Source organism: Rhea americana, unplaced genomic scaffold (assembly GCF_003343005.1).
Source record: "Rhea americana isolate MKP2758 unplaced genomic scaffold, rheAme1 scaffold_24, whole genome shotgun sequence".
Classification (NCBI taxonomy): domain Eukaryota; kingdom Metazoa; phylum Chordata; class Aves; order Rheiformes; family Rheidae; genus Rhea; species Rhea americana.
Genome location: NW_028186357.1, coordinates 7538538 through 7557423, shown reverse-complemented (window position 1 = coordinate 7557423; position 18886 = coordinate 7538538). Strand labels below are relative to the sequence as shown.

The 18886-nt window shown below is 34.3% G+C and overlaps 1 protein-coding gene across 1 annotated transcript in view; it reads left to right on the top strand.

Annotated features, from left to right (window-relative positions):
- Window positions 1–16595, top strand: part of DYNC1LI2 (dynein cytoplasmic 1 light intermediate chain 2) — a 26138-nt gene extending 9543 nt beyond the window's left edge. The window contains exons 4-12 of the mRNA XM_085306448.1: window positions 4025–4188; window positions 4525–4618; window positions 5202–5337; window positions 5822–5933; window positions 6120–6179; window positions 6571–6612; window positions 7073–7190; window positions 8064–8180; window positions 13573–16595. Coding sequence (XP_085162574.1) covers window positions 4025–4188; window positions 4525–4618; window positions 5202–5337; window positions 5822–5933; window positions 6120–6179; window positions 6571–6612; window positions 7073–7190; window positions 8064–8180; window positions 13573–13679 — 950 coding nt within the window. The 3' untranslated portion in view covers window positions 13680–16595. The remainder of the gene's footprint in view (window positions 1–4024; window positions 4189–4524; window positions 4619–5201; window positions 5338–5821; window positions 5934–6119; window positions 6180–6570; window positions 6613–7072; window positions 7191–8063; window positions 8181–13572) is intronic.
- The last annotated feature ends 2291 nt before the right edge of the window (window positions 16596–18886 follow it).

The window sequence follows — 18886 nt, the reverse complement described above, 5'->3', positions numbered from 1 at the left end:
GCCTTTAAGGTTTTTGTGGCCTTTCCCCATCCAGCCTTTTGTCTTGTGTTTGCTATTTGAGATACTGACTCTTGACTTTATTGGGTGGATGATGCTAGGCTCCATCTGGTATATGAGAAATTTTCCCTTTGTGCTAAAGAGCTTCAAAAATTTGGAGGGCAGGACACACACATGGAAGCAAAAGGCTGCTTTGAAAGAAACTGAATTATTCAGAGTATACTAAGGACATTGTCTGCACTGATGCCTATTACTGAGCTGCTTATATATAAYTTTTAGAACAATGGAAGTTCCTTGTTTTAAAAACTTGTAGATTTAAATAAATGATGTCAGTTCAAATGTTCTAACTTAATTTAGATTTGAATTCTGATAAATCGTTGTTTATGACACACACTGAATTACTTCAAGCAAAATCTGTAAAAATAAAWTTTTTTTTTACATCCCTAGCAGAGCAGAAAAAGATATCAAAAATCATGAAATGCAGAAATGAAGTGTGCTGGTAAAGTAGATATTGTGTTAATTTCTTTTRGATTATTCAGAGCTAAAGTCTGTAAATACAGTTACACATTTATCTGAAAATTGTTAAATAGTGATGAACATTGGGGATTTTATTGCATCTAGAACAATCAAACCTAAGAATAATTGAATTGCTTTCTTGGCTGATAATTCCTTGCAAGTTACTTGCTCCTGTGACATGCATGATATCTGTTGTTATTATAGTTATCTTTCAGTAGCTCTGTGGAAATCAGCAGTGCATGAGAACAAAACAATTAACAGGAAACTTTTCTTCTGCTTGCTGTGTGAAATGCAAAAATATCCATTTATTCCATTAAATATAAACAAGGCCTTTTTATCTAGATATGTTACAACTTTGATAGATGAATTAGAACACTGCAAATGAAGTGTTTTTTTTTTTTAATAGCATACTATCAATTTTGAAATGCAGTAGGCCATTCCTAGTACTCTGGACATTAATGGTAGGTGGCAGAGTATGAGCTGCTTCTGTTTAGATGACTAGGCATTTCTTCTAGTGTATATGCAGTGTTTTATTTTTGTTTTCTGTTCAAAGATATTTAAACCAAAGTGTTTTTTACCTGCTTCTTAACGAAGAAGAGAGATTATTRTCTGTACCGTATAGAGTCTGATTACTAAATGTGAATTATGTGGAGGAGAAAACATTCATAGTTTTCCTTTTTTTTTTTTTTTTTTTTAGAAAGGTTTATGCAAGCAGTTTGGGTACATGATGAACTTTATGTCCATTAAAAGTTTGAAAGTGGAGGTCAAATGAGAAAGTGATAGATACAGGAGGTGAGGAAAAGGTTTGTTAAATTACTGTCTGACAAAGAAACATTTAAACTGAAATGGGCTTTTTTATTTCTCTTGGAATGTAGCTTATTTGTAAGAGGTAGCYTGACAACACTTGCGATATAGGTTTATTTAGGTATAAAAAGACTAAGTTTTGAATGGGAATGTGGAGTGAATAAGGGTTTTGAAAAATGGGTCTGTTGGGAACTGTCTGTTGGGAACTGGCATTAAAACCAGTTCAAGTAATTCCAGAAACAAGTGTATCTGTTTTCAAGATCCCATAGTTAGAGGTTCTTAGAATAGGTCTTAACCTGCTTATAAGTGTATTTACTTTTTCCAGAGTATATGTATTTTCAGAGACCTTTTTCAGCTAAAGCCTAGTGTAGTCTATAGCATTTCTCAGTCCATATGCCTCATTACCAATCCAAAACAACAGGTCATATCCGCAGCAGAGGTTTTTCTCTCTCCATAAATGGATCAGAGTGARATACAGCCTTGCTGATAACTGACCAGTGGTGGATGTTGTATAGTACCATTTGTTCCTGGGGAGAGGGAGGAGTTGGGAATCTCTGCTTTCTAGGGCTGTAGTCTTCACACCTGTTAAGCAAAAATCCATGAGGATATGATTCAGATTTCTGAAATTTCTGTGTTGCGTTTGCTATTATGTATATTAGTAAAACTGTTGAGCTGGCTTGAATAAGGGTGTGTTACATTGTAGGAGTCTGTTTTAAGGAGAAACTTTTCTTTCCCAAATTTGTTAGGTTTTATACTAATAAATATCTTATCAAAGGAGAAAGATCTTTTCTTTATTATCAAGCTAATAAAACTAATGCTGTCTATTTAAACTGCTGTATTAAATTGAGAGAAGTATTGTGAAATACTCTCTTAACACCTTTTGATTTCAGCAGATGTATGACAGTGATTGGTATTTATATACACATCTTGACAAGAAGGTATGTCTGTCTTCAGTAAGTGATTCCTATTATGAAAAACTAGGAAGAATCTGTTTGAATAATGAAATGTGTACTTAAAAACCCCTCTCGTCTAGTTAAGTGTTCTAGAATTAACGGACTTTTCTTGAGACAGTTAATAAAAATTTTAAATATGCAGTATGTTTAATATAATTTAAATTTCCGGTTGCTGAAATGGAAATAATATTAGGAAAAAAMCATGTTTTTGAAAACATGAAAACCTCTCCAGCAGAAGGCACTGCATCTCCAATTTCAAGTAAAAGTAACTGTATTTGGATATTGCTGATTTTGTTGATTCTTTGGAGATACTGAATTGGTGGTTGAAAGTCCTAATGATTTAAGTTTAAAGAAGGGAGGGAAAAAAAAAAAAAAAGTGGCCCAAAGCTCCCTTGTCCTCCACAAGAATCATTCCATTTCCTATTTTTAGTGAAAGTTGTAGATTGTGCAGCTTTGAACAGAATAATTGTTTTTCTGATTTGTTCTTCCTTCCACATCCCCATTCTGTCACTGAAATGTTTCATATTTTGAAAGGGTACCATGACTTGACTTCATTTTGCAAGCTTTGAGTTATAAACTTTTCCAAACATTTTACCAGTTTCTAATACTCAGTATCTGCCGGCCTACAGTTCAGTAGCAGTTCCTTCCTTGTCACGAGTGGATCTGTTGCACAACTGTCTTCATGAATGTCTTGGAGATTCATAGCTGCTTTAAAGRGTTCTCCTTTCTGTTCACACAGTCAATCTGTTCCCTCTGTGACTTTTTCTAAAATAAAGACGCCTTTGTGGGAACAAAGCATGGAACTTTGCCCCTTTCCTCTGAGGGCTCCTCATGACCAAGAGGGGGGAAGGYTTCAGGTGGGCATGAGAAGAGAGAGCCCTGGAACCCCAGAAAGTGGGGTACCTGGGATGGACCCCCAGGAAATGGGGTGCCTGGGAGCAGGCACATACACTAAGAGAACATATATAAGCTGCAGCTTTCATTCTGAAAAAACACACAAAAGGACTAGGTTGCAGCCAAGTTTTGATAAACCMTGTATGGATCACAATGCACTACTGAAACGATACGATTTCTTAGATATGTCAGTATTTGATAGTACTTRATGCTATTGGAACCATCATCATTGCCATACACTATCAGTTTTCTCTAGACTCTGYTGTAGGTTTTCAGAATGTAATTCATTCTCTTTGGATAACATTTAAAAGTCCTTGAATCTAATATTTATGCAGTATATATTTTATATTTATAGCATCTGACTCCTCCTGTAAGACAGAAAGGTAGAGTAATAGAAACTTAAATTGAGTGATACTTTATAAATAGCAGTAGCTGTTTCAGTTTGGTGTTTTCTGTGTCTATTTACATTTTGATCGTTTCTTTTTTTTCTTTTTCTTTTTTTTCAAAAAGTTCAGCCAAATACAAATTCAGTATAGGTTAGATTGCTAAGCTACACTTGCATCTTCTGTTGTGAACACCCCTAAAATGGAATATATTGAATTGACGAATTTGTGTTTACTCTTGCTGCTAGTTTTSGTGTTTTGTAATAGCTCCAAATTATGCTTGATTTAGCTTAACATAAGTTAAGGGTGGGGAGAACTGTGTTTGAAAGGGTAACAAAGATGCCCTTTATTTAAACATGGATTCTGTTTGCTACGTGAGAACAGAAGTTAGTCATAATTATTTTAATTCAAATTGATTTTTTTTTAATCAGAATTAATTTGTCTTGTTTTGCCTGATGAAGATTTCTTTCTTCATAGTTATAAAAGAGTTTCAAGAGTATGTAGAACCTGAAGAAGGCTGCCAAGGATCACCACAAAGAAGAGGCCCTTCTGGCCAAGAGGATGAAAGTGTTTCTTTACCACTTGGAGAAAATGTTTTGACTCACAACCTTGGTATTCCTGTGCTGGTAGTTTGCACAAAGGTGAGTTTCTAGTTCTGTTCACTATTATGGAAAAAAATTAATTATTTTTTACTTTTAGAAGACATACTTTATACTGACAAATGCAGGGCAGAAGGCTGGATTAATAACAAAGGAATTACTTCTTTTAAAAGTAGACCATCAAYGTCAATTTTTAGTTTTGAGGAAGGATAATCTTTTTATATGCTAATTACTTTGTATTTTGATTTATTTGTCGCATTTTAAGATGAAAGGCTTAAAATAAATGTGATAAGTGTGTGTGATATTAAGGAAAATATATTGAGATGTGCTGGAATTAACTGGCTGACTTGTTTTTGGTTTTGTTTTTCTCCCTCCCAGTGTGATGCAGTGAGTGTACTAGAGAAGGAGCATGATTATCGAGAAGAACACTTCGACTTCATTCAATCACACATTCGTAGATTCTGCTTACAGTGTATCCTTTCCTGGTCTGAAGAGATTTACTGAAATACGGAAGCAAGGAAATATGTTTTAGTGTAGAGTTGCAGATAGAGTTAACCTGAACAATTGTACTTCAGAATTAATTGTTATTTAGTAATTTGCTGTGTAGCATTTTTAGTTTTTTAAATGTTTTGAGATGTGTAAAACTTCTGTTAATTTTCAAATAATGCATGGATTTTGAGCTTTTGTTTCTTTACAAAGGGTTTGTGTTGCATTTTTTAAGGGTATGTGATTGAGGGTTTTTTGTTTTGTTTTTAACCCCCAAACTTGCAGTTTTCACTTAAAACCTAGGCAAGATTAAGATTACATACCTGGGAAGATAGGTAACTTTTTATGCATGTCAAGTGAAAGCAGTGTGAGTCTTCTCCCATTATTACCCTTCCCTATAGCAAGGGAGGGGAAACCTACTCCTCCCGAAAGCTATAATTTTAACTGTAGATTTCAGCTTGATTTACTACTTAAAGATAGGGCTGTTAGATACGTGACCTTTTTTTGAAATTTGTAATATCATTTGAAAAAAATATATCTTACATTATTTTCCTTAAACGAATAATCAGATGGAGCTGCCTTGATTTATACATCAGTTAAGGAGGAAAAGAACCTTGATCTGTTGTATAAGTACATTGTACATAAAACATACGGTTTTCAGTTTACCACACCTGCCTTAGTGGTAGAAAAGGATGCAGTTTTTATGTAAGTCAATTACATAAAAGATACACTTTCAAACTATTTTCTGTTAAACACTACCCTTCATATAAACATAATGAAGTTACTAGTGCGTTATAATTTTAGTTTGTGTAGTATTTTGAAGATACAAATTGAATGTGAAATGCTGTAACAAACTTAACTTCCATATGTTAGAAAAATGTAAAAAAAAAAAATCTAGGGCATACTGTCTGGTTCTGAAGAAAATTGAACTTGAATGATTTGTGTCATTCAAAAGCTTGCGATATGAGTCTTCTGAAATCCTGGATTAAAAGAAGTTCAGTGCATATTAGTTGAGTTACTTSACTCAGAATATAACATGTTAGCTTTTTGTATCTTGAATTTAGCTGAAAATTAGGACAGGCATTTAATGAACTTGCCTTGCTCAGGTAGAGGTCAGTAAATAAACAGTCTCTGCAGAAGTATTTTTTGTGACTGAAAAAGCAAAGCTTTTTTTCAAATTTCTATATAGACCTGCTGGTTGGGACAATGAAAAGAAAATTGCCATTTTACATGAAAACTTCACATCAGTGAAACCAGAAGATGCATATGAGGACTTCATTGTAAAACCTCCTGTAAGAAAGGTATGGGGTTAACTGTCATCTCTGTTCCCTGCCCTTTCCTGCCCTACAAATCAATACAGTTTGGTTGGATGACTGGCAATACTAACATAAGGACTGCTGTTAAAACAGTAGCCTCTTTCTTCCCTTCACCAAACCATAAAAACAGTTCAGTTTCTATTTCTAATGAGAAAATATGTTGTTCAACAGTTAGTCCACGATAAAGAGTTGGCAGCAGAAGATGAACAAGTATTTCTTATGAAGCAACAGGTAAGAATGGAAGAATGAAACAAAGTCCTTATTAAACAAGATTTCATTTTAAGCTTTCCATTGTTATTGCCCTGTTTTCTACCTCACTTCACTAGGTACCCACTGTGCAGTTTTGCAAATTAAGATGTAATTGTGAAATAAGACTTTTATTTTAATGCATAAGAGTAGAAAATATGGCCACTCATCTTGGTGTGCTGAAAGAAAAAATGTGTTGAAAACAGAAAACATTTACATTTCAAAGCAGAAGAACAAACAAAGCATGTGGAATTTCGCAACATAGATGTGTTGCTTTATGGTCAGTTTAGCTTCACTCTTAATTTATTCCTTTAGTTTTTCTGARGTGTATTTAAAATCTTTAATGCAGTCATTTTGCATTTACATGTTTTTGCAGTCATTCCTTGCCAAGCAACCAGCAACGCCTACAAGAGCATCAGTAAGTAGACTCCAGAGAAGAGTAGTAGGTGTTTTGTTTGGTTATTGAAAAAGACCCATCTCTTTTYTGAATTAAAAGCTTTATGATGAACAGTGAATGACTGTAATTTCTAGAGATTCAGTTTRTAAATATAAATGTAAAATACACAATCTGCTCAAACCGCAGAATATTCAGTGTTTGATGGCAATATTTTAAAATCGCTGTGAGAACATAGCAGATTTGCAGCTCAATAATCAGATATTTCTRTGGCAGTTTATCATCTCACTTAATGTAGAGGCACATGCCCAAATTCAACTTGTGTTGATTTTTTTTTTGCCTTTTTTTTTCCAGTGTACATTTACACTGCAGTACCAATATAAAGATTAAAAAAGCAATTTGTATTTAGTGTTACATTTACTTTATGTAATTAATCCATTTAAATTGCTCACTGACTTGTGTGATTTGGACTATCTTGTTTAAGGAATCTCCTGCAAGAGGACCTGCAGGATCCCCAAGAACTCAAGGCAGAGCTGGTCCCACCAATGTGCCCAGTGCCTCACCAATAACATCAGTTAAGAAACCGGATCCAAATATTAAAAGTATGAATTAGCATTTTTAGTGTTYTTATCATGGATTATTGCACTTTAAAATACCTTTTATATAAAAAGATTCTGGAGTATACTCACTAATTAGTTTAATAATAGGAATGAATTTATGACATGAATCCATAGCTGCAGACTTGATTTTCTACTACTTCTAAGAAACCAGATTAATTCCTTAAGTTGGCTAAACACATTCATTATGCGTAAGTTGGGTGGTTAGAATGGACATTAAACTACATGTAGTTCTGGAATTTGTATTGCTTATTCTGGAATCCACAATGCAACCCATTCCTTTTATTAAACACTCATACCCTAAGATGTAGCTCCACATTTTTGACTGGTTTCTTTCTTGTCTGTACTTTAAGAAACTAGATAGGACGAATATTGGTTTAAACTCTGTATTTAATATTGTAGTTCACTTTACATGGGTTAAAGTAATCATCCAATTCTAGATCTCATCTCGTTGCTGTATATCCAAGTTGTGACTAACAAAAAGTARTGTGGCATGGAAGACGGCTTTAAAACTTCTATAGCAGTTTATTTTATAATAAACATATAAATTGTATTTTAATTGCACATTGTACAATTATATTTTTGTTTCTTGTCATCTACATTTAGAAAAAACAAAAATATACAAATGTTTAGATTGAAATTGTGTCCCTCATCCCGGAAGAGCAGTAATGTGCTTTCAGTCATCTCTGCCTTTGCTGAGCAGTGCAGAGGACTAATGCCTTAAAATAGGGATTGAATAAGGGAGAGACTCTCCCACAGTGAAAATTTATCTCCTTGATTGGCATATGCATATGTATAGAAAAAGCGAGTTGTATGATTCACCAGTAATAACTCTGTGTGATTTATTTGTTTGTTTAGATAATGCTGCAAGTGAAGGCGTCTTGGCTAGTTTCTTTAACAGTCTCTTGAGCAAGAAGACTGGCTCTCCTGGGAGTCCTGGTGCTGGAGGAGTGCAAAGCACAGCCAAGAAATCAGGTATTGGATGTGTTTTTTGCAGGCTGTTTTGCATGCTTCGGCTCACACTGATCTGTCTGYATTTATTGTTTAAGGTGGTCGGGGAAGTGGTAGAGCTTGGCAGATGATAGAGCCAAAATATAAGTTATCTCAGAAAAGAACTAGGCGACTGCAGCTTCACAACTCTAGGGCTTCTATTAAACCTGTCCTAACTTAATTCACTGCATGAAATTGCACTGCTGTGAAATAAACACAAATGAGTCTTTATTGTATTCAGAAGGTGCTGATTTTTTCCTTCAGAATTCACTACCTCTTTGACACTTAAATACTACTTGAAAAGAATTCAGTTTATTGGCTTTGGACTGTAGTTTCCAATAAAACCACTGAATTTTTCCCGGATTTCGATTTAAATGAATTACTTCCCGTGACAGCTTGAAGTTATTCTGTCATGAATTATGTAGTATTTTATTGTAATCCAGCACAATTGATAGCACAGATTAAATGGATTCTTCCTGTGTGTGTGCGCCTGTGTCCTAATTTTATGAGATATTTGCTGATGAGTAATTGCACCAGCTTAGGTGAAAATAAAAGAAACCGATTGGAATATTTAGTATCTATACAGAATTCAGTTTTCTAAATCACAGATGTTCCATCCAAAATTAGAAAATCACTTCTGTGCTGATATTTTAACTGTTTCATTTTGGTATTCCTGTCACTCCTTATCTTCCGGAGCTTTACTTACTTCCAAAATTATTTCACTGCTAAATTATTGATAGAAGTTCTTCTGATGCCAGACTTATGAAATCACTCAAAACTAATGGTGATAACAAAGCCACAGTTTCTCATGCTTAAAGCAGAGTGTAAGGCCCAGATATTCTGAACTAGGTATAGATACTAAAAAGTCAGACACAGTGRTGATAATAGGCAGTAAGAAAATCAGAACAATGGTTAGAACATATGTATYTGAACTGAAACTATTCCTAGAGAGAGAAACAAAGGGATCTTTTGAGATAGGGAGGAGGTTTGCATGACTTTCCATCTTGTGAAAGCTCAAAAATGACTAGAATTCTGCTTATGGGAGATCAGTATTTTTGTTTTTAGAATGATGAATTCTGTGAATTTTGTTTCCATTGTACTGTAGTGTAATTACGTAATTGTTTTTAACAGCTATAAAAATGCCTTRGAGCAGCTCTACAGAAATGGCTATTATCTGAAATAAAGTGGGTAGCAATGCATAATATAGTAGAAAAGACTTAATCCAGAGTGCCCTCTTTGGTTAAATACTGAAAGGCAACCCCTACCTCGTGAAGTGCAGCTTCATGCTGTCACAGACTGTAATATCAAATTAACTGTTTTTACAGAAATAGGATTACAAGTAATCTTAGAGGTTTTCTCATCCATGCCCATTATCTGGTCAGGATCAAYTACATCAGTATTCCTGGCTAGAAATTTTTTTTAAAAAAAAGGAGCTCCCATATAATGGATATAATTTCAGCCCACTGGGAAGTCTGTTCTAGTACTTTATTTCTTGGGTTTTTTTTCTATTGAATTTTCTACATTTTTTAATCCCAGTACTACTTGTCTTRTTCTAGTGGACATAGAGAACAGTGTATTCCCTTTCTCTTTGCAGCAGTCTTCTGCATACTTGAAAACTATTATCATTTCTTCTTTCATGTGTGTGTGGACTACAGAAATAGAATTCTGTTGGTCTTTCCTCATAGGACGTATTTTCTGTGGCTCTAATAATTCTCATTGTTCTTCTTTGAACCATCTATTCAGATGATGTTTCTTTTGGAGCTCAAGAATGGACACAGTATGTCAGACAAGGCTCTGCCAGTTCTAAGTAGGGATTATTAATGTTTTATGTATTGTACTCCTGTTCAAAACATCTCAGCATGATGCTGAGATGCTTTTTTGCATCTATGGTATGGATCAGGATTTGTTACGACGACACAGTCGATTTAATACAGTTTCTATTTCCTGGTAGGATGTTTTTCAGCTTTCATTGTATTACCTGAATATTTCCAAAGGTAGTACTTTTTATTTTGTCACTGTTTTGCATTTTATCGTTATGCCGATTTTGATAATTTGTATGGATAATTTTTTACCTCTAATCCTGTCTTTCAAAATCCTTTTGTAGTTCCTTCTAGCATGCTTGCCTGCATAKCTGATAACATAATAATGGAGCAGAGTAGATTGCTAAATAAAAACCAGTGGCTAGTGCTGTAGGTAATTAAGTTTATTTTTAAAATTATAATACATTCTACTTATTTTTCTGAAATATCAAGACTGTCTTCTTGTAGTTATGTATATATGACAGCCATGTTTGATGTGATACTGACCACCTCTCCCTTCTACACAGAGAACTCTATCACAGAAGGAAATTTGATTGGCTTGACAAAACGTTTTGGTAACAGATCAATGTTAATTGTGCTGGTAGGCTGATTGTAAACCCTTAAAACACTTGCAATTTGTGGAAAAATACTAGAATAAAAAATAACTAGTGTGTATTGAGCTTGAGTCTTTTCTGTTTCATTCCTCTTGAACTTTACGTGCCTTTCAGGAGATTTCAAAGATACCTAATGGATATGTGTATAGATACGTACATATATTTATCTTGTGCTAACATTAACTTCTAGTTAGAGTTGTTCATTTCTTTCCTTATACATCTAGAAACCGTAGTCACCTATCCTATCTTGACTTTTCTTTGTTAGACTAAAATAGACAAGTTCCTTTCTTCTGTTAGAGATTGAGCTCTATTTTCCCTAGTAGTTTCTTCTTCATTAGTTCCCATTATTTAGTTCGTCTTTCCTGCATGTGAGTTAGAATTCTATGCAGCACTCCAGATGTATCTCATTATAGAGCCTGATACAGCAGCAGAGATGCTTCTTTCTTTGGTGGAAGTACCTTTCCTGAGTAATCCCAGGATCTCAGTTGRCTTTTCTTTGCTGCATCACATTGGCAGCTCATGATCATCCCCTGATTTATTGTTTTGAAGAGTCAGCTTTCACTTGCAAGAAAACTTGCCTGTTCTTTGTCAGCTGATGTTCTCACATCTTATATTCAACCAATATAAAATTAAAGTTTTCTGAGAAGGTAGGGGCTCCTGATACTGGTATCTGAAGAGTTCTTGTTTAGTTTATAAGGCAGCTGGTACTGGTGGTAACAGAAAAGCATACTTTTTTTGAGTTGAGGAGAAGATCTTAAAATCATGACCTTGTAGCCTTGTTTATGGCAGACTCTTCTATACTAGTAAATATACTGAAATGATCTTTGGGATTTTTAAATGTATAACCTTAACTGTTCAAAGAGCCCTGAGTTTTCAGAAGTCTGCCATTAAAATATTTAAAGAGACTGTCTTATTTCTCCCACAGCTGTGGATACCCTGTGGTTGAAATTTTGAGATTCTGTCACAGGATGAAGGAAACATTGTGGACCTCAATTTTTCAGCCAGCCTAAACAATTTATTTCTGCTATGTTAACTCATGTTTGAGAGAACTCTCTTGTCCTGGCAGATGCTGCTGTTCTATCTGTTTGCRTGCAGCCTAATTCTTGACCTGTCTTACTTGCCTTTTTGTTGTTAGTCTCTTCTTTCCAGGCATAGATCTTGATACTTCAAAGAAATTCAGTTGTGGGTGGGTTGTGCTGAGGATTTTTATTCTTCTCATGGACTTCTAGATATAAAAAGTTGTTATTATATATTCACAAGAATATTCTCTCAAATTTTGAGATTTGTATTCACTCTCCTTGTGCAGTAGATGAAGAACTATGGTTCCTTGCTCTCACTCTAATCTAGAAAAGAATATGTATATGAGTATGTAACATGCATTTAGTTGACTGAGGCCAATACCATCCTTGACAATATTCTGTAGGAAAACTGAAAGCAAATGCCAATTTAATTTAGAGTGGAGAGGAAATTTTTATATTCCTAAAACCAATTTCTTGTATTTCCTTTCATTTGAAAGATGCTTGCCTATGATGGCAGTAGTGGAGGGTATGTAAATCTACATATCATAGGAAAACTTGGCAGTATTTTTCCAGTGTAAAATGAGGTAGTTGCAGGAGGCAGCTGTTTGGTGTTACCTTGGAGGCTTAAGAGTCCAGCTCATCCAGCAAACAAAAAACAACTTTTGTTCAGGCTTACTTTTTGTTTGAGATTTTTTGTTTGATTTTTAGTGTTAGAGRGGTTGGGGTGTATGTGTGAATTTGTGTACATTTTTTTGACTCAAGGTCTGCTTAGCCTACAAAAAAGGGGGTTGTGTTGCAAGTTATAAATACATTATTACAATTAATGTACTATTTTTTTTATTTCCTGTAAGTACTGATGCTTTGAATAGATTCTATTTTGTACTGTGGATTAAGACTAGTGTTTAAATCTTAAAAACCTTTTCAGTGATTAAAGATAACCTTTTAACTTCGTTATGTCTTTGTACTTTGGAAAAAACACTTAAATCTAACAGTCAAGCCTTGCTGCCTTAATGTTTTCAGCATGTACCCTGGAAAAAATCCACCTAATATTTCACACACATCTGAGCTGGAAAACAGATGCTTGTTAAATTCTTTGGCTATGTAAGGAAGCGGTACATGGTTATATAATCTATTTTTTGTCTAAAAATGTAGCTTTTTAGCCTTAAATGCTCGTATGCTATGAGCATTAGACTGTATTGTTCCAATTTTAGTGATTAATTTGTGGGTTTAAAATTTTCAAAATAAGTGAATTAACTCTAAACTGATAGTTCAGATAGAGAATTGGTACAAAGTTCTGAATCTAATATTAAAATGTAAGATACGCCTTTGCATGAAATACTTCAGTGTGTCTGTTTCCAATTGAAGGAGTCCTTTGAAACGAATTCTCTGAGTTATTAAATGAATATGCAATTCATGTCCACTTTTTTAAGGGGAAGMATTGTCTGCTGGAATAAAAGAGTTCCTCCTATTAGCTGTTTGATATTAAAACCTAGCAAGTATGGGTGTAACCAAATAAATATGGCTTTGGCGGGAGGGGAAAGGGCAGGTACCTTATGTACCTAAGAAAGCTTATGATTAAAAACTAGGTTGTAATAAAATGCTTGCTATATATGGTAATAATAGAACTATGTGCAGATGGTTTTTTTATAGAAAATTGTAAATGTGGTTGCTTTTAAAATGTCAGTTGCTATCAGATACATCACAGGTATTTTCATACTTTATGCTACTGTACAATTCAGTGTTTCATCTCTTGGAAGCAAATCAATCCTTAGTATTTGTAAGTCTTTCCATAAACATTACCTTGCATTGGGTCAGGCTTAGATGGTGAAATAATAAATTAAATAATAAATTGATGGATAAAAATGACTTTATGAATATTTGTATTCATTAGTTAAAACACTTCCTTGAAATTGGATTGCTTAAATCTTGTCATTTTTATTTTTAGGACAAAAAACAGTTTTGACAAATGTTCAAGAGGAGTTGGACAGGATGACTCGCAAGCCAGACTCTATGGTAACAACAAACTCTCCTCCAACAGAGAATGAAGCTTGATAACGCTTAAAAATGCATATGTAAATGACCAAATAACTATGTATATTGATCTGATAAGACCAGGAATTTTCTGCTATGGCAGATGCTATCAGTTTTCTCGGGGCAGGGGAAATGAGCTTACTATGTCATTGCCTTGTCCCAGCAAAAAGTGCACATTCAGGAAGTTTGCATATAAAATCCCTCTGTATAAGATAACCATTTAGAGTTTATATAGGGCAATTCTTTTGATTTTGGAGGTAAGCAGGTGCAGCTGCATTTCCTGTTGAGAAGAGCACAGAGAAGCAAACTGCAGAATTYTTAGTAAAATACTGCTACTGACTGCACATAAGAAAGAGAAATGGAATCCTTTTTCAGAATTAATGGAATTGGCTGCTTGTATGTTTGCAAGTGCATTATATACTTGGAAGGGTGTTGGTGGTGGTGTAACAGAGCATTAACTAGATGAAAGAATCCTAGGTAGGGAATGCAGTCCTAAAAGAGGAAACAGATCTGGTTCGGTAAGAAACTAGAATGTTGGAYTGAATGGAGAGGAGCAATGTTACTAAATCCTGTGTTTCACAAAGCATAATAATCACTGTTTTAAAAAGACTACTTTACATTGGAGATTTCCAAGCCAAACACTAAGCATCATGGGAATTTATTCTTGTTATAAATCTCTTTAGTTTTAAAAAAGTCTAAGAGATGCCCTTTTTGGTGTAGCTGACAAAGGGAGAAAATAAACTTGTTTAGATCCAAGTGCCTGGCACAGCGTGTGATGTGTCTGTAGAAGGTGCTTGAACTTATTGTGCACTGTAGTACAAACAGTCACTGTTTGGTTTTATTTTAAAATCAGTAGTTTGGCAATTTGTATTTAATTTTAAATCCTGTTTTCTGATAGCTTCTGCCTTTTTTTATGCCAATAGGCTAGCTTATGAAGAATGGTGGGTGACATATCATTTTCCCATAATGAAATGTGCTACGGAATACGCAGTATTTTTTTTCTTACTTTTTATAACTAAATATTAGCTACCAAGCTAAAATTGATTCCTGCCTTACACCTATGGAGGTTTTTTGAAACTTTCAAGGCCCTTGTTTCAACCACATCTGCTGCAGGTGCAGCAAACTCCAATTCTGAAGGTAATCTGAAAAGGTATGAATGTGTACRTGATGAATATAGAGTCAATAACTGGTATTTTGTATTTCCTTTAATGTAGCATTTCATTTGGAAAGATGGGTTGTGGTTGTCCCCGTAGCTGTAACAGAGTTCTGTCCATAGTCACTTAAAACCATCATTCTGTAAAATCAAACAAAACTGCTATGGTTAYTGAAATGGCACTTTGATTTTATATACAGTATGCTTGTTTTACATGTGCACACTACCATAAATTAAAAATACCAAGCATATTCTATGCTCTTAACGCTGAAGGGAAAAACCACAATTTGAATTATGCAGAGTTTACTTTTTATTGATATGAACTTGTTGTACTAAATCTGATGTCTGGATATAACTTCCCTAATATATATTGTTACTTAAATATAGAGAATTAGATTGACCACTAACACAGTACTGGTTGTTAACTTCAAATCCTGTTACGTCAAGAGGCTGTTCTAGTAAGTCTGTCTAAATATTATCTAGAAAGCTAAGAGTATTTACTTGCCTCTTTGACAAACATTAACACAAGTATGTTATTTGTGCCAGGTTTTTTTGAAAATATTACAAATTTTTTTTTTACTTTTTTTTTTTTTTTAATAAAGGGTATGACCTCAAGTTACTCATTTGTCTAGATAACAGTTAAACTAAGACTGTGGATGGCTAGCACCATGTGAATGTACTTCCTGGTGTAATGGGTGCCAGTTGCAAGTTACTACACCAGAAGAAGTAATTACATACTGCCCTTCTAACGCTAAGAATTTGGACTGGGGATTTAAACATCAAAAACAAGACAGGAACATTGAAAAAGTGTGTTCAGAATAGGATATAATCTGAAAACCTCAGTATAAAACAGCTTTTTTCTTTTTTTGTATTCTATCATGATAAGCACTTTCTCTAGCAGTATGGCTAAAACCTAAAATTGAAGTATTTTCCATTTTTGTAAGAATGTTAAATTTACTAAAATTGATCAAAACTAATAATGTATGATAACATACCGGTTTTGCAGAAAGGTGCTTCTGACAAAACAGAAGCAGAACCAGATTTCTGGTTTCTAATTGCAAGTGAATGCTCCTAGCTTATTGAAAGAAAAGTTGTAAGTAATGAAGTGTCCTGTAGTTGCCAAAGTCTGTCAGCTTTGGTGAGCTGCACAATTGTTCTTCTGGTGTCTTCAAGCATTGGAACCAAAGGCCAAATTGCAAACAGCCTTTACATTTTCAAGTAAAACTTCATTTTATTTGCAGATACACTTGTATGGTAGACTGTTTAAACTATTATATGACTATATTTATATGCATTATAGTGACTGCATTTACTGTTCATGTTTAAACTGAGAAAACAAAAGATGAAATCATTCAACTTGAATGAATTAAAAAGTTTAAGGATTGGCCCTCCATAAAAATGCTATGGTTATGCTGCTTGATTTTAAGTTTGCACTTTTTTATTGACATTTTAAAAAACAGTTTAAACTGAACAGAATTTCATATTTTATTTAATTTAACTACATTGAAAGTGACTGCTTTGTACATCATGAACTTAACAATATAAATGCTGTAAATGAAAGTTCACTGTCCTGTGTACTAAGGTTATTGTTTTTTTTATTATTATTATTTTTCTCCAAACTTACAATTAGGACTGCAAATGTATCAAACACAAACCTTAGTCCAGTTRTATGGCTTTAACCAGGTGCAGTATGCAGTCATGTGGAATCTTGCTTTCTAGTGCTGGCAAAATGAGGACATGTCTTGAATTACTGGCTTCAATAAACATGAATCCAGACTGCTTTATGCTGTGCTTTGTTTGTTTGTTTTTAGGATTACCCTTCTATAGCTGTCCGTATGGGAGCAGAATATTAGTGAGTCCTGTGAACAGGAGAAACGAATTGGCTTACGCAGTCCACTGTGTGGAAGATATCTTAGTAACAACTTCCTTCTTGGGAGGTCCTATACCAGCCTTTGCTACTGCAACTTCTCTCTGGAATTCAGAACATGTGTCTTGTGTAAATTAAGCCAAGCTGGTCTAGCTACATGTGCAGACAGAGGTGTGCTAGCAATAGCTTATGATGTGAACAGTTGTATCAGCAAAACTGCTTTTGGTGTAAAGCAGTTTCTTTCATGCAAATTGGGAAGTAGTTGTATGTCTTCCCAGGTTAATATGTATACCATATACCTTTGCTGGAATACTGTATCAAAGCAGAGCATTGGGCTTAAATTTGCAGGATTAAATTCTAGGTTACCAGAAACTTGAAAGAAATTACTTGCACAGTGCAAATGCTTCATCCACCAATAGCAAAGAAAAACATTCTCCCTTTGACAGGCGTAAAGAGTTCATCCTACTGAGCATAGAAGTAGTAAATTGACATAACTAGGGTTTGTTTTTCTTGTTTTACTTCATTGTTACTTTAACTGGATGCCTGTACATTCTGCTGCATATATTGAAGTTCTAGTTTTATAAGTGTTTCTTGAGTCACTTTATCTTTTGAAATAAAAATTGATCAAGCTTATAGTTTCTCAAATAAATAATTTCCACAGAAGTTAATCCTTATGAGGCCATGAAACAGCAATCATTTTAGAATTACCCTAATGCTTCATGCTGGTAAAGATTTTATTAATGTACAGTAAAGGATTAAATGCAGTAAATTTTAAAAGGATAAAATAACATGGTATTTAGAAAAATACTTTGTGAATATATTAAGAGAATTACCTGTTACATTAATTTGGGAGATACATTGCAGGTAAACTGAATGAAGATTTAACCTTCAGATATGCTAAGGTTGAAAGTGACTTTCTTCATAAAGACCATAACCGTGGATAAATCGGAAGAACACCACTGTAATTTTTATGTTTACTTTGCTCTTGTTTATATATGTGTACCTTTTTTAAAAAGGAAAATGTCTCCAAATTAAAAAAGGAAAAAAGCCCTTCTACTTTAAGCTGACTAAAAAAATAATGATTAGACCTTCCCTCCCTCCCTCCTCTCCGCCACCCGCCTGATATGACAGTGCACCTAAGAGTATGGTGCTGGCATTATTTAGAAATAACTGGCACAAAAGATTTGACTTATCCAYATGGGTTGGTATGTAGCACTGTTGCCCTCTGAAATGGCTGTGTTSTTTGGTTTGTGCTCTGGTATTCATAGCCACAAGAATTTTGGTTTCTGGTGAGGTTATATTTAAACTGTGAAAATAATTATATACTAACAAGAGATCTGTGTGTTGTAAATAAGGGAAGAAATTAATTTTTTCTGTTGGCTAAGTTTGCAGATTTTACATGTGGCAGAGTCAACACTGCTAGTGGTAATCTCGGGGGAARAAAAATCTTTGACCCTCCTCTCCCCTGCTATTAATTATAATTATGTTTGATTTAAAGATATCCTTGTTTATATCTTTGTGTATCTTTGTGTGTGAAAAAGCAGATTCAGTTTTATCACTGAGAGAAGGCAAGGTTAGATTGAGATGTTAATGTTAATAGGTTTCTGTGGATGAAATTCCTTGAGTTCCAAAAGATGGCARACTTGGGATTAGTGCCTGTAAATAATAAGGCCACTTAATTTGCCACTCGAAGATGCTGTATTCATTACTTGTAATGTCTTCTAAATGATTGTTTTGTGGCAGAATTTTTAAAGCCAGATATCATCCTCAGAGTGAATTGCTTAAGTTTTTCCGAAACAAAAAGTGTCATTCATTTCTAGACTTTCCTTACTATTGGTTAAATATTTTCTTTCTRTTTTTGAATTGTTTTAATTAAGACACTTGGGTTCCTTTGTTTCAGAACAAAAGCTGAAATGGCAGTGTCCAGCTGTAGAAGAGAAGAGTTGTATCTGATCACGCGCAAGRGAGCTGGATATAGGTTGCACAAGCTGCCTTTGAGTATTTGACTTCTCACTGTGAATATTCACCTAATGCAATTTTTGGTACTTGTTTATTTTGTAACACTCAGTGTAGCTTCTATGATGCAGGTAAAAATGTCATCCTTGTCTTAGACTTGCTAAATGCTTAAAAAAAAAATCCTTCCAAATATGCCAGAAGGGTGCTTGCAGCTAAAAAGTACTAGGGACKTTTTTGTGTGAATATTCACAA